The sequence below is a fragment of the Micropterus salmoides genome, unplaced genomic scaffold, assembly GCF_014851395.1.
Source record: "Micropterus salmoides isolate LMB-PRFRI ecotype aquatic unplaced genomic scaffold, ASM1485139v1 Ms_hic_scaffold_8, whole genome shotgun sequence".
NCBI classification, from domain to species: domain Eukaryota; kingdom Metazoa; phylum Chordata; class Actinopteri; order Centrarchiformes; family Centrarchidae; genus Micropterus; species Micropterus salmoides.
The window spans coordinates 6,473,634-6,490,065 of record NW_024044570.1 but is presented as its reverse complement, the minus strand read 5'-3'; the positions used below and the strand labels follow the sequence as shown (position 1 = coordinate 6,490,065).

General features: G+C 40.2%; 1 protein-coding gene across 7 annotated transcripts in view; it reads left to right on the top strand.

Annotated features, from left to right (window-relative positions):
• LOC119893950 (suppressor of tumorigenicity 7 protein homolog) overlaps positions 1 to 16,432 on the top strand; it is a 60,924-nt gene that overhangs the window by 16,559 nt on the left and 27,933 nt on the right. For 5 of the 7 annotated variants that reach the window (XM_038706374.1, XM_038706373.1, XM_038706377.1 and 2 more), the window contains exon 2: positions 1,937 to 1,972. The exons of 1 other annotated variant lie outside the window; for it this stretch is intronic. In XM_038706374.1, the coding sequence (XP_038562302.1) occupies positions 1,951 to 1,972 (22 nt within the window). In that variant the 5' untranslated portion in view covers positions 1,937 to 1,950. Of the gene's footprint in view, positions 1 to 1,936; positions 1,973 to 14,948; positions 14,971 to 16,432 lie in introns of those variants that run through there. One more of the 7 variants, XM_038706376.1, reaches the window with a different exon arrangement.

The following is a 16,432-nucleotide window of genomic DNA, read 5'->3' as shown; positions in this document are numbered from 1 at the left end:
AAGTGATTTCACTGAAAGAGGTGAATGACAGCAACTGTCGTGTTTATGGTTGTGTTCCGTTTACATGACTTTTACTTCCAGTTAATGCTTGTTCATTCTGAGTGTAATTCTGTATGCATCATGTCACATGGATGGAAACACAAAAACACCATAGTACATATTGAAAGATTTGAAGGTTGCAGCATTGATTTTTTTTTTTTTTTTGTATATCCATTTAGTAATTGTAAAGCTATCACACCTCCAAATTTCCAATGTTCCCTTTCCCGTTTCTGTAGAATAGTGCTGGGGCGATTTGTTGATTACAGAAATACAACAATTTGCATAACGTGCATCAGCGTGTCACAATGAAGTTCAGCACCTGGTCTAAGCGGGGATTCCCCCAGAGAACAATCTGCAGCCAAAAAGCCTCTAAAGATAGGGAGTAATTTAGGCAGAGACCCAACAATGTTGCTCTGTAAGCTGTCTTAAGTAAAAAACAAAATTATGTTCAGAATTATTAATAAATAATTTGTTAAATTAATTGACTAATAGAAAAAAGAATTGTTAGATTAATCGATTAAAAAATATTCCTTGATGTAACAAATCTGATTTAATGTGATTCCATATTTTTTGAATTAGTAGTATTAAGTAATAATAGTATAGTTGTTGTACTACTATACTATTAGTAGTAGTAGTAGTAGTAGTATTTTAAAGGGTTATGTGGGTTAGGTGTATGCAGGTTGGATTGATGCAATGATTACAACAGAAAATGTGTTTCTTGGCTCCCTTTTGGCCAGGTGTGTGTGTGTGTGTGTGTGTGTTAACAGCAGTTAAACACACAGCACAGACTCCAGTGCTCATTTCAATTTGTCGAACTGACAGACTGCAGCCGCCTGCCCCCCGCTTTGCTCCTTCCACTGTGTGTGTCCCCCCCGATGTGTCTCGGGCTTCTTTTTTTTTTTTTTTTTAGCTCCAAAGTAGACAAACCATTTTGATTGGCCTGCTTCCCTCTCTTTTTCTCCCCCTCACCCCCGTATCTCTTTATCGCCCCCCCCTCTCCTCCATCTTGCCCTGCCACTTTCTCTTTCTTTCATTGCCTCTGATTTATCACCTTTGCTTTCACCTCCTCTCCTCCCTTCCTTCTCACATCTCCCCCATTTCCTAGCGTCTTTCTTCCTTTATTCATCCCCCTTTTTGCTTCTGCCCTTCCATCTCTCCTTCTCTACTCTCTTGCACTCCCCTTTCTCCACCTCCCCCTCTGCTCCTGTTTCTCCTTCTCCCTCCTTGCCTCCCTCCCTCTCTCTCTCTCTCCATCTGGCAGCAGTAGTCAGTCTTTTAACAGCTCTCTCTCTCCCCCTCTGTTTTGACGTCACTATCTGTTTGCATAGCTATTGTCTTACGGTGGCTGCAGCAGCGGCGGCAGCGGCTCTTCACCAGGTTTTTAGTTGTTCACTCCCCCCTTCTCTCTCCTCTCCCCGTGAAAGCCTCTCTCTCACCGTTAGTAAATGATACAGTGGAATGAGAAGTGAGAGAATGACGGAGAGGAGAGGATGAGAAGCAGGATATAGACTGCAGAAAGAAGAGAGATGCGATAGCTAGCCACACAACCACATCTCCGTGTCTGGATTTGACCACAGTTTGCCTTGGCTGTTGAGGATTTCTGCTTTTTATTTTAGATTTATTTATTTGTTGTTTTAATCCTCCACACGGCCCCTTGTTTTTTTGTGGCCTCACTGTGTGTGTGGAGGAGTGCTTTTAAAGCAGCGACGGATAGCGGAGCTGGGGCATCTGGCTGTCTGGGAGGCAGTGACGGCCGGCTTGGCTGCATTGTGTTGCTTTGATGACCCCCGCTGTGTAGCTGCCTGCTCATCAACCTCCCATCTCTCTCTTTCCCTCTCTCTCACCCCCCCTTTCTCTCTCCTCTCTTTCCTCCTCCTCCTCCCCCTCTCCATCACAGCTCCCGGCCCAGCCATGTTCGGCACAGAGTCCTCATGTAAGTACCTCCAACATCGTCCCGCCTCCTCTGTGTTTGTCTGTTTATGTATGTTTTTTATGTTTATGTCTGTTTTTTTTTAGAGGGCGAGGAGGAAAAGGAAATTGCTGGGTTTCCTCTGTTCCTGCATCCCTCCTCTCCTCTCTTCTTCCTGTTTTGCCTCCATGGTTGCTGGTGGCAGATTGCATGGGGAGCAATCTGGGATCTACCATTTTAGCATGGAGGGTCGGCACTACAAGCTAGCTGGTTACGCTGAGCTTGCTGCCTGCCTCACATTCTCTCACTCCTAGCCTTACTGTGTGTCTGTGTGTATATGCGATCATCTCCTGTCTGTATGTGTATCAGTCCTCCTGAGTGTAATGGTGTGCTGGTTGAATGCTGTTTATGTGGGTCTTTGTGCGTGTTTGCGCGTGAGAAGATGGATGCTTTCGCTGGAGTTGCATCCTATCCAGAAGCATCATCCTCCCCTGTCTTCTTTCTCTGGCTCAGTCAGATTGCTGTAAGGTGTGAGCGTAGCTTTTTCAACCACAGATGCTACCAAAACTAACACAGCATACTGCTGTTGTGTGTGTGTATGTATGTACGCACGTGTGTGTCTTTGGGTATGGTGCAGCTCCTAACCTCCCTCAGAAGAGATGTAGTGTTGATCTTTAGGTGGGCCGACATCTCCAGGCAAATCCCTTTCACTCCCTCTACCCCACCCTCTCAGGGAAACCTTTCACTTTGATCAATACCATGATGCCTTACTCCACTACCTGCTCAATGCTTCAAGGAAGTCTTATCTGCTCTGATTGATTCTGTCATGGCCACACAGTCAGAGCCAAAAGTAACTTATTTTCTTAACGTCAGATCAGAGCTAGCATGAACACCAGCAGACTGTAGTGTGTCAGTATCGTTGTTGTTACAGTGATATAAAAGATGAGGATGTCTTGTCCCCGTGGTCTGAGATTGTGAATTCTTGCAAAAATTTGAGGTCATTTGAGGGTCAAATTTGCTATCAGACAAGTCAGTTTGAAAGCAGCTTGTTCTCTGTGTTCTCAGCTTGCTGGGTCTGTTTTTAGCTTTTCAAAGGCATATTTATCAAGCATAAATATTTAATGCAAGTGCTTTGAAAGATCCTTTCTTTTGATTAAGTTTTGTAATTGTTTTATATTACAAGTTGTCTGTGTTTAGTAATCAAAGTAAAGAAATAATGATACCAAATTAGACAGTAAATGTTTAGTAATTTCTGCTCATGCTTATATTTTAAAGGTTGCTAAGATGGTAGATGAACTATGCCAAATCAGACAATCATTTTGCATTTATGCAGTACTTTTGGGGATTTTATACAGTATGTATAGTTGTTAATGGACACATCAACTGTAGCCGAGATGGAACCAGTTTTTCCACTTTGTCATTTGTTCAGTGTGATACAGGTTTGCTTAAAAATCATAACTGTGCAGTAGGTTATTACAAAACTAAATGGTATTTGTGCTTCACCAAGGGCACAGTGCATATAACATAACATAACATACAGGGACGCTTAATGAACGTGAACCAATAACAGTTCACAGGATCTGGTTTAAATGAATGCAGTGTGTATTCCCTTTTATTATACTGCATTTAGGAAATGGAGAAAATTGATTCACTTGATTTGATGACCAACTTTTTACATTTTAGCTTGCTGACTGTCAACATGTCATCATTTCAATGATTATTCAGCTCTATAGTAAACTTGATTGAGGTGCTTTCAGTGTGACCACAACAATATACTCAACTACACTAATAAAAGTAGAGGATATATAGTAAATATTGTTGGTTCAGTACTGTGTTATGTGAAACATGGTCCATCCCACAGCTGCTTGTTTCAACTAGATCACACCTTTTGTGTGCTGCCACCAACGTCACCACCAACCAGTCTTGTCAGTATTCCTGTTTATTGTTGGATTTTTGGAAAATGAGCAGGTTCTTTGTTCCACACGGCTTTGTGCAAATTCATTCATAGCTTTTCGAGAGTTCTCTGTCAATAGCAGTGTTTCCCACATGTATAATTTACTTGGGCGGGTAAGTGTATTTGGCGACTTATTGTAGCATTGCAGAGAAACACATAAACAGATGTTTTCTGGTATTATGTGGACAATAGGGCTGAACGATTTTGGAAAATCTAATTGTGATTTTTATTTTATTTTTTTAACCAATATTGCGATTTGATATGCGATTAATATTTAAGCTCTGTACCTCCTGTATTATTCAAATTGGACAAGCAGTAAATTAGTGTATGACCAAGACAATATTGGAGAGATAGAACATACACTGTCCTTTCTTGTGGGTCATGCCTGTGTTATGATGAATTAGGTGGAATTATTATTATGAGAAATGGTGGAGAAGATATAACAAATATAATATGAGAAAGATAATTTAAGTCAAAACATGGCAATAAATAATATGATATAATATCATCAGGTCGGCCTACCTACAGACCACAAGAAAACCTAAGTTCACCATAGTGTGTTACACAGTAAGCGCTCAATGCAAGACCCTCAATTCAACCTCCAATTAATGAGTCCTTATCTCAGTTCACATCCCCTAGGAGTCCATCTTTCTGTATCCCAGTAAGCAAACAAAAAATAATCAATTTGAGGTTCAATTCAAAAGTTGGCCAATGAAAATAAAACAGAGTGACGCCTCTCATGTTTCATAGACAAGCTTGGTAATTCTCCGACAACACCAGAGTTCCCTCGCAGCCTGCGATGCTGGCTGTAACCAGGCTTTAACTCAGGAAATATCTGTCCGAAAAAGGCCCAGTCTATCCCGAGCTGACTGGTGGCTGTGTGTGTGACGCAGGCGTTGATCGCCACAGTACGCTTACCTTACTGCACTGGTCTTTCTGTTGTGCATTTTTCCTGTCCGGCCACGGATGGCCCACCGATTTCACCCACCACCACGTTACCCGCGTGTGGCGGGTGCTACTTTCATTCCCTCTGTGACACTAAAGTTTATGTAGTGTCAGCTTCTGTCAAGCTTAAGGCCATTGTACAATAAAAAGGCAAGCGTACCGTGCAGACGAAGCATCAACATCGTCCGACTGATTTCCTCTTGGGTGTTATGTGACCAGAGTGTACTCGCAGCTTTTGCAATTAGAAAATCTTTATTACATCGCGATAATATTGCAAATGCTATTAATCGTTCAGCCCTAGTGGACACGGTGGATATTTTACAAGACACAGACCAGACTAAGCTACAGTAATCATTTAGATAGGCGACATACATTATTAACAAGCCTCCTCCACATGCGGCGCACCTGCTGGTGGAAAAATCCAAAAGATGACTTCTGTGTCTTTTCGGCGACTTTACAAAACATACTGAGAAAGTTAACAGAACAGAAACATACAGGGAGAGAGAAGAAGAAAGAGGCGGGGAAAGCTGGCGTGTTTGCAGTAATGGTGCTTTCAAACCAAAAGCAAAGTGAGCGTTGTGGGTGGTGCGTTTACAGACAAAGTCGATGTAAAGACGGAGAGCCGCGATTTCCTGTCGGGCGGAGCAGAGGGGGCTCCCCTCCCTTGAAAATTTTCAAGTTAAGCTAGAAAGTCGCATGACGCAGCGCTGCAGCTTTTCGACAAACACCCGTAGTCGAACTGGATTATGCTCTGACAACTATGGAGTTTACTCGCGGGAGGAGTTTGGAATAAACTGCTTTTATTAAATTAGCTTTTTACTTTAGTTTTTGGGATTACAACATTGATTTATCTTCCCTCGAGCTTCTCAGCAGTGAGCTTCCGTGCACATCCAGTTCCACTGTTGTTGTTGCTGTCGTTTGGCACGCAGAGCTCTGTTGGACTACTACTTCATATTTATGTAAAAAACGGACAAAAGTGGACATTACTTGGAGAAAAGAAAGCAAGGAAGTTGAACTACCTGGTGAGTTCAGAAAAGATGTGTCTGTAACTTTATTCCAGCTATCAAACAAGTTAGCATAGCTTAGCCCTGATTGATCCAAACTCCATTCAGAAAACAGTCATGCGGTCTTGCTGACAGACCTGACAAAGCATGAATTCATTGTTTAACAAATCTGCATCGTCAAGGTGCACAATGAAGTAGATTTAAAATGCTGAAATAACTAGAGATACAACTATAACTGCCCGCCACAGTTACACTGTCATTCTGTGGGGAAACATTAAAAAGACACAGACAGAATCGGAGATAAGCATAATGCCCATTCAACTTTTAAGGTTTAGATGGTAAACTTACCAGCATTTGTTGAAAGACTCAGAGGTAAGTGGAGCCCCTTTTTATAGGCTATTTCAATGGAATTGCTTTGCTAGGAAACAGCTTGTGTTCAGTTTATTTCCAAGCAGCAAACACTGCATCAGCAAACACTGCAACAGGCAATAAACTCGGACACATCTAGAAAGCTTTTTGTTTGAGACAGTGAAACTGAGTGCCATGGAGCCCATGTTAAGTATTATTAGTGAAACGTCTTATACTGTACTGTAAGACAGTCACATTGGTCAAGCCAGTCACCTGGCTTTTGACAGAGACAGAGACTCTTGTAACTGATAGTGTGGTGATGGAGCAGTGTATAAGACACATGCCTTTGGTGTGAGAGACCTGGGTTCAATTCCCCAGAGAGACATACATCAATGTGTGCCTAAGCATGATAGTAAAAGTGTCAGCTAAATGAATAAATGTAAATTTAAATTAATTTTCACAAGTCTACCACAGCGGACTATACTGTACCTCAGGGGGTATCAGATTAGTGAATTTAACAAGCCAACTCTGGTCTCATGTATATCCAGAACCTGGCAGGCACTCGCATCCATGGCTGGAGTTCCCTAGCACTGTCCTTCTGCTCACCCTCACTCTGCAGCGCTGTAGATAATACAATCATCTTAACAGCTAAAATGTAAAAGCTTTTATATATTTGCTTATCTCATAGATGTCTTAAAATAAACCATAAACACATTCATTTTGAGTCATGAGCGTAGTTAATGTGAATGGTCTGTTGCCAAACTGTCACTGGAGAAAAACATTCCAGCCTCTACCAACCTCTCTGCTGCATTTGACATTGTGGGTTGGTGTTCAGGGTTGGTGGGAAATGCGCCGAATTGTTTTCTGGCAGGGAGGACTCTTTTCTCCCTTTCTCATTATGGCACATGGTAGCGGGAGTGAAAGCTTTAAAAAAACACCTACAACATTATATATCATTATATGAATGTCTTTGGCAATACACATAGGATAATATTACATTATAAAAGTATTTACTGATTAACCTTAATCAACAGACTCCGGCCTGTGTTTTACCATTACCAACAAAATACAACTTCAAAACAATATAACAAATGTTAAGAAATATGCGGTGCTTCCAAATTGCAGCAGAAGTCTATGGATGACAGAGTCTATGGATGACAGAATAGCACAATGTGAACCTTTTTATATTCCTCTCGGCCATCAGGACTTCTAAACACACCTTACTCACACCAATGTGAGCAGAAACATCTACTTCACACACTTTGGGGTAAATGCAATCACCTTGTCAAACACACACACATTGACGGGGCTCATTTCTATACATTTGACATTATCAGCTGTCACTTCCCTGCCCCCATCTCTCTTTTCAGCAAACCAATCCAACACAGGTTTGGGTAAAAGATGTCTACAATTCTATGTTGCTTTCTTTCCTTTGGCCGGTGTGTTAAAGGATGTTATGAGGAAACATAGTTGCACAAGAAGTCTACACTTTATCAAAATGGAGGTCAGTACTTTCAGTTTCCCGGGTGGTACGAGGTTTTATTCCTGCCTGAAAGCGTATTGATTTTTTCTTTTAAACTCATTTAAACTTTATCATTAGTACACAACAAACAGTGACAGAAAGTGAGAGAGGGGGAAGCGAATAACATATCACACAAACTTTCAATGTCAGATTCAAACCAGTGCCCTGTAGTTAAATTAAATGTACCTCAGCCCATTCAATCAGTACTGCAGCCTTGGGGCTATTGATTGTGTGATGTCAAATTGTCTTAGAGGAACAGAGATCGTATTATCATTGATGTGAGCTGAACCAACAGTGACATAGCACTCTTTTTGTTCATTTTACTACCAGATTAATAAGTTCTTGGAGGTTGAAGTGGGTGCAGGGGTCCATTGGGGTTTGTGATATTGTAACATAGTGCTATTGGCATTGGCACATAGCTTTTAGTTGTTGCGCACAGTTTGCATCATATCAATACACGCTGGATGTTTCTTGTGCAGGGAACATGCAGTGTATAAGAATGAATGAAACAAGCATTCACAACATTTTCCTCACGTTAATGTAATGTGTTGATCTTGTCGGAGGGCATACTCAGTTTTCATCATCTTGCTTGTAATGTCTAATGGTTCAGTGTCTAATAATGCAGGGATAAATCTGGAGTTCCCAGTGCTACAATAAATGTCAGCTCTACTGTAAAAGGTACAACTATATTGACCTCACCTCTTCTCCAGCCCTGTTCTGTACAAATACAAATGAATCATGACTATTCCCCCCCTTTTTTTTGAAAATGTATATTGTTTCATAACCATGTTTCATTGACATGTGAATTATTAATACTGACCCACATTGCTGTGCGTGACTTCTTGTGTGATCACAGTTCCCAGCACCAGAAGGATTATATCAGTTATATCATTATGGATTTGAAAGCCTTATTTCCTGATCACCGGGTGTGAGCATATTTACAGTTTGGAGGCTAAGTAATCTGTAATATGCGCTGTTACATGTGTGATGCAATTTCTGCTAACTTTTGCTAGTACACAAACTCAGGCGGAAACCTGAACGCTGCACTAACTGTAGACCAGGCTATTCCTGTGTAGGATTAATGTTAGATTGCTAACAGTATGCCTGATAAGGATGAGCTCTGGGAAATGCAATTGGCAAATGGAGGCATGTTTTGAATGTGGGAGGATTACCGTGGGCCATACCTTAGTCATATCACTCAAACATTGTGTAAGTGCTATTTCATCAGTGGTCATTGTGTTGTTTTGTAAACTGTATATGATTTTGATTATTGCCTGACATTGTCTTTCAATGCAATAAGCCAGTAATGGGCTTTGAACTGTCTGGCTGAGGTTGCTCCAGGTTGTATTTGTTTGTTGCAATGTCAGTGCCCATGAGCAGAATAAAGTGCTTACTGAAAATGGCCATTTGATGAAAGCCAAACAGCACTCTTACGGCAACCAGTTGTCTCTGTTGCTGTGGTTACCCCTGTAAGAATGGCAAAACGGCAGAGTGATTGGGTTTCTGTGGTAACTGCTGATTTCTGCTATTTTTGTCTCAAGCTCATATTGTGGATGGTGGTTGAGCCAGCCAAAAAGGAGGCTTATTTTTAGATAAAAGGATTTTCAGTAAGGGCATTATATCCCACGAAAGAGACACTAATGTATTCTCACGGATTATGACCTTTGACCCTAAATCCTCACCCAACAGATCTCTCCATTAAGCTTCTACACTCTGTTACGCATCCAGTATTGAATTTTAACAGAAATGCTATATGTTTTTAGAGGTTTATAACAACCTTACATAATGAACCATTATGTTTTTATTACCTTAGAATGAGCCATTTTTAGCTACATACACCGCGGGTCATGGAAGTCGCCATGTTGCGCCACCATGTTTCTACAGTAGCCTAAATGGACAAACTGCTCTACAGAGTGCATTTCGTCACTACGTTGAATACATATGATGAAGTAGTAGTAGTAGTAGTAGTAGTAGTAGTAGTATGGTTTATTAGTTATTATTAAAGTAAGTAGGGATGGGGATCGAGAGCCGGTTCTAAAAAGAACACGAAAATCAATAAGGTCCGAGCTTATCGATACTGCTATCAAGACTAGCGGGTCCTATAATGTAACGTTATGTCTCAAGCATCAATACTGATTTATCCTGAAATGCGAATAACAATGAAGCTAATGTTTCTAATGATGACACATAAATGCAGTATTAAATGGGCCCAGGACTGTTTATAATCAGGCTGTCGCCTCTGTCTGCTCTCTGTCAGCTCCTACAAACACACCACACACACCACAAACACACACACACACACACACACACACACACACAGCGCCCAGCAGAGCGAGAGGCTGCGCCGTCGCTGCGTGAGATGGTGAAGTTAAGTTCGCTCCAAACTACTCGAGTTGTCGACAGCTACGCTCGTTACTGTAAGTACGTGCAATAAAACCTTCCCGAGTAAAATGACGATACTCTATCAATACACCTGTCTGTAAAGTAAATCATCTCTGTCCTCAGTCTGTCATCCTGTAGGCTATGTTATTTATAAACACAGCGAAAGTTAGCTTGGCATTAGTATTGTATTAGTATTGGCATCTTGTATTGTTTTTGTATTATTGTCTCTTGGGTATTATTGTCTTTACACTTGTTAATGCACTTTGTAACTTGTTTTTGAAAAGTGCTCTACAAATAAAGATGATTATTATTATTATTATTATTAGCCAAATGTTAAAAACAAGCTAAATAGAAAGCTGTCTGTCTGGAGCATAGGCCGGTCTGTAGTCTTAAAAACTGGCACTTTGTTGTAAAATCAGCTGCTGGCTGAGACAAACCAGCCACTCCTCCTTCCACCAGGTAACGTTACCTGCAGGCAGTGAATAACAGCAGAGAGGAGGAGGAGGAACTGATACAGTCTTGAGTTTTTATTCTTTCTAAACGTCACTCAGGATTGTGATGTCAGATATTGAGTTTTTATATATATAGTGGTATCGATAAAGAATTAAGCAGTCTCAATAAGGGTATCAATAAAAATTAACGATCCCCATCCCTAAAAGTAGGTAAAGAAAATAAATTTGGACAAATAGGGGGCCACACGTATTATTTAGTTGAAGAGCCGACAGAGTGTGTCAGCCACAATAGCTTCTCCTGCATGCTTGGAAATAGAGGGGTTTGGTGTTGGAATAATCAGATTTAAATTTCCTCCTTAAGTCTATTGCAAAAAGAGGAATAAAGTGTACATGGGACATAAAGAAGTATACAGAACAGTATACAAATATAAAAGAATCCACAAATGATAAATTTGCCAGGGGTGGTCTGTATTCTATAAAGTATAATTTGATATAATTTACAACCTCATGGAGAAAAGATACAAAGTTAGGTTTTATAGTGCTGAACTTGCCATTAGAAAGTATACATTTATTTTAAAGTACTTATTTTGTTAGCCATTTATTGCAATTCGCAACCCTCACCAGTAGATGCCACTAAAACCTACACACCGAACCTTCAAGAGAGAAAATTTAAACCTGGCTGTGAAGCTGCTGTTGTTTACATGTAGTTGCTCTGCCACCACCACTGCTGGGATTAGGGTTTCCATTCTGATTGGAGACATCCACACTAAAGACTTACTCTTGAACTCTTGATACTGTATGGCATTGCTTTATTGGAAAACATCTGCCAATAGCAAATTGAAAATATGATTGGGAGAAAACCCAGTTATGACTGCAGCTAAAATTATTTTCATTTGCCCTTATTGTGTAAAGCATTTTAAAATTAATACACAGATAACTAAAATGCATCTATAGAAAATAAGTGTGAGTTAAACTGAAATGAGTTAAGCACCTGCTGAACAAAAAACGTGTTTATAAACTGCCTTATATGTGGATTATTTTCTTAAACCATCAGTACAGCAAACTCTGTCTCTCTTGTTTTTTTAAAACAAATTTTGAGAGTACGTTGTTTTCAGCATTCATAGCTGTTCTGTGCTGTAGGATTAATCAAACCACTCAGTGTTCAGACAAGATCTCAACTATTTAATTTAGAAAACCTGGAAATGTTTTTACATCTATAGTTATTTTACTGGCATTCAAAATCTCCATATATGGATCTAAGGCTGGATGTGAAACTATTCAGCAAACAGGACCCGCTCCCAGGCCATTTACCGCTGCCATCCATAACTTCAGCAGTCCACAGCCTGTGCCAACAGTAACAGAGCAGACTTTTAATGATCATAGGCTTGGCCAGAGCTAGGCGAGATGAGGTCATTCTGTTGCTCATGAATTAATTCTCAGCGCACTCAACCCACTAGCTGTGGATATCGTTGGATTCCTTAAGTATTTTTTTTCTTTTTGTAGTTCAACATATTAATCCTTGGACAACCAGTTCTGGAGTTTCAGTGGGGTTGATTTGGATCAGGGCCACCAATGACAAACCCAGTGCACTCGCTCGTGTTCTGTGTGCAGTTTTGACTCAAACTGTCCACTAAATGTCAATATGTGTATCATCTTTAACATTGTGGATCCTTTTAAGTTTCATTCCTTCATCTGTGTAATTATTTGGTATTCAATTGTTTAAATTTAAGAGTTTTAAAGCATTTATAAATGTTCAAATGCTAACATTGTAAATATTGGCAGCATCAGAATTAGGGATGCACTGAAATGAAAATTCTTGGCCGAAGCCAAAACCGAATACAATGAAAAAATTTGCTGAACACCGAACAAGTACGTTCATATTTTTTCCATTTATTTTGCCTTTTCTTTTACCATTGTATAAATTAAATAGTCAAATTGTGCTTTTTACTCAGTGTTTCCCACAGGTTTTGGAGAGACTGTGGTGGGTGGGTCCGAGGCCCAAGAGGATCCGGTAAAGTAAATTACATGTGTCTATTTACTTTTAATGTACACATGTAATATGTTTTATACTTTCTGTGAATATAATCCAATTAATCTTATTTCCATACTTTATAGACACCTTATTTTGTAAGTGTCTGTATCCTCGCGCTAAATTCATCAAGTCCAACACAATTTGATAAATAAGGACTCTCATACTGCAACACTTGTTTTTGTAAAGATAGAAAATGACAGAAAATGATGATAAAGTCGCTAACCTGCCTGTCAGCTCGCACTGGTCCGTTTCAGTGGATATACCATAAAGGCTTGAATACGTAGGCACACAAAATGCCGATATGTCAATGTAATTGTTCGGCAAAATTTATTCGGTCTCATGATGTATTAGGCCAAACATCCAAAGTGCTTTTTTTTTTTTTTTTTTGCTATTTTCAGCCGATTAATTTTGGTGGCCAAACATTCGGTGCATCCCCTAATCAGAATATTGTTATTGGCATTCAAAATCCCACGTCAGTCAATAAATACAAAGCTCAGAGTCCTTCCCAGTTTATCAAGTTGAGATTCATCCCTGGTAGCTGCTTGTCTTGATATAAAAACCCTGAAAACTAGGTAAGTAAGAAGCCTGACTGTAGCATTGATAAAAGATTAAAGAACTCAATGCGACTAACCACATAAACTAACAGTGTGCAGTGGACTGGTGCCAAATAGCCATTCAGATGAGTTGGACCCTCTGCTGTGGATGTTCGAGGTGAGGAATAAAAACATCGCTGTTCTTGGCATACTCCCTCAGCCCTAGTCATTATGTGTGCTTGGCTACTGATGAAAAGGGAGTTTTGGGGCATCTTGCAGAGCTTGACTATGATTAACACCTGGGGCTGCATAGTACGGATAGAATATTATTTGGCTTATACAGGCATGTCTGCTTTGGTTTAACCATGGATTTAAGGGGCAGGTCACAATGGTGGAGTTGCAACAAAAAGAAAGCTTGCGATTTAGAAACCTCTTCCTCTCAGAACAAAGAAAACGTCTATTGTGTTATTGTGTTCAAATTATAGGGCTTCTATAAAAGGAGGAATAAATTATAGAGACCATAATTTAACAAGTCTTTATGGTTGTTTTCTGTCTGTCATCATGTTGATGTTTTGCACTCTGAAAGAACCAAGTTCCGCTGTTAATATAACAGCTGTACTTCTCCCTAGTATAGCTGTGTAAACACCTGGGTTTAAACACACAATTCACTTGCACATGCCAGGGTAATCTCACTTTTGACAGCACAGTAATGACCAGTCTCATTATTATTTAGCACTTTGTAGTTTTGAGTTATTCCATGTCTTCCATTCTTTTGATTCCTCTAATATTTGCATCCTCTTTAATATCAGAATTGTGCTTTCAGCCCTAGTTAATAGCATTGTTGCTCATGCGTGAATTGCCTACATTACTGGGCTGTCGGTGAAGACTGCTGCATGATAATTCTTCTTGGTGGATCTTCAAGGAAGAGCAGAGATAATTGAATCAGTCAGTGGGATCCCATAGAGGAAATCACTGCATTTGTCATCATCATGTTCAAACGCTAACATACAACTCCAGCTAACCTTGTCAGCCATTTAATTTCACCAGGCTCTCCTCCCTCCTCGACCTCTAGTAAGCTGAAGAATAAAAGGAAGTGCATTGTGACCACAAAGTCACTGGACCTAATCAATGGATTAATTTCCCACTTGATCCATCATCGGTTTTACTCTCCCCTAACAACAACAACTGCTGATGGGCTCTAGAGCAAGGCATTTAACCTCCAATTGCATTGAGGCTGGTGAGCGGAAGACTGCAGTAATACTGAGCTGATGCTAGGAGTGAGTGCCAAACATGCTGTTGCTTAAAAACAGAATGGAGTCTAGGAAACCTCTCTGGATAAATAAATAAAAAATTTCCATTTTCGATCATCTGAGGACTGAAGGACTCGGGGCTGTAAATCGGTAAATCAGCACTGTGGAGGGCCATTTAGGGGTTGTCATGGTTACCTCTGCAGGAGGAGGCTAAGGAGCACCTGCCTCCTTCCCCCTTCATTAAAATCCATGTTAATGATTGGCTGGACTGGTATCTAGAGAACCCCCCATGTACTTATTCTGCCGGGTTGCAAGCAAGAGAGCAGGTCAGAGCTGGCTTATGATTGCATCAGCGTGCTGTCACTCACAGACAGCAGCCAATCAAGGAAAACAAACCAGACCAGGGGCCCCCAGTAGTAAATGTGCTCTATGAAAGACTGCTAGCTGCTGTTGAGATTGCTGTATGGATGTGGACAGCCAGTGGAGAAACATAATCCCTGATTTCTTTTGCAAGAGGGTGTCACTTTTACTGAGTCTTTGCCAAAGATATTTTTATTTAAAAGGAGAAAAGGCCGTGTTCTGGCTTCAGTGGAATGGAGGGTAAGTAATGTGGTGTTTCTTCATTTGTTCTGCTTTGTATAGTCAGAAACTGTACGGTAGCTGTTGTTTCTGATCTTTTCCTTTGGAAATGGTCTTTGTATTGTGTACAGCAGGTGGCCCTGTACATTTTGTATTGATATTCATGAAGTGGACGGTTTGCTCAGCGCGTGGGCGAAGGCCTGCTGGCCGTGTGTATGTGTGTGTTGCTTGCCTCTTTATGTCTTAGGTGTGTGTGTGTGTGTGTGTGTGTGTGTGTGAGAGAGAGAGTGATATGCTAGCTGAAGCAGATATCTGTGTTTACATAGTGGCTTGTTGAGCAGAGCTAGATTAAGCCTGGGGTAGGGAGAGGGAATGTCATTCGGTCTTTGTATTTGTTTTCCGTTGATGTCCCATATGTTTGTTTTCTTTGTTTACTTTTATTCTCGGTGGTTATGGAAAATAATAAAAAATGAAAGGTTGTTTGACAGATTGTGTCAGCCTTTGCAGCCTCCCGCACAACATCTTCTTTGTTGTTTGAAAGAAATACAGCCAGGGAACTGCTTTATCTGTCTGCCAGCAAGTAAGTAAAGCAAATAAATGTATGGCTCTCCCTCTTTAAGGGATCCACAAAGCAATTTGTCCATTGCATGTAATTTAAAATTCATCAGAGATATTGAAAGACCAGAACAAAACCGTGAAAACACCACTGTTACAAACTGAAGTAATCAAATCTTGGAGCAGCTACATTATGTTGCTAGGCACAAACCAACACAAATAAATCAAATAAAAATACTTGCCTTTCAATTTGTAGCAAGCAAAAAGAACGTTACTGCTCTTTCTGGGAGCATCAAGATCACAGTGAAGTCAAGTTGAACACTTCAGAATAATTTTACAAATTCAGGTTAATTTTCTCTCCTACTGAGATACAAAGAAACATTTAAAAGCAAAGGCAGCTTAACACATTCTCATTTCTCTTGGCAACCATTAAAAAATCTCTCTCTCTTAGTGTAATGTAGTTTAACTGTCAAGTAGTTTAACTGTCAAGTCTTTGTTTAGATAATGCTTTCCTGAAAACTTTGCAAGAAGAGTCCAACAAAAAATAATTATAATGCTGTCATTCTGTAATCTAGGAAACTTTTAAACTACTGAGGATCAGTGTCAAGTTCTTGGAGTTGTAGAAGTTAATTCTAGGAGTTTTTATTCTCATTTCTTTATTGTAGATCGGGTTCTATATTTTCTATATGGACCAGGTTCAATAGTTTTACCTTACCTAATACAACTGTGGATTCGATTGATTTTCTGGTCGGCTTGGCAGAGATTTTGCTGGTACTTCTTAGATCGCGTCTGTGTTTTTGTACACCCGTTGTTTGAAAGTGTTTGTGCTGGCACCCAAAATAGATTTCCAGTATTTTAAATGGAAGATTTCAAGGCAGTCCCTTATCTCGCTCTCGCGCTCTCTCGCTGTCTCTCTCTCTACCTGTCT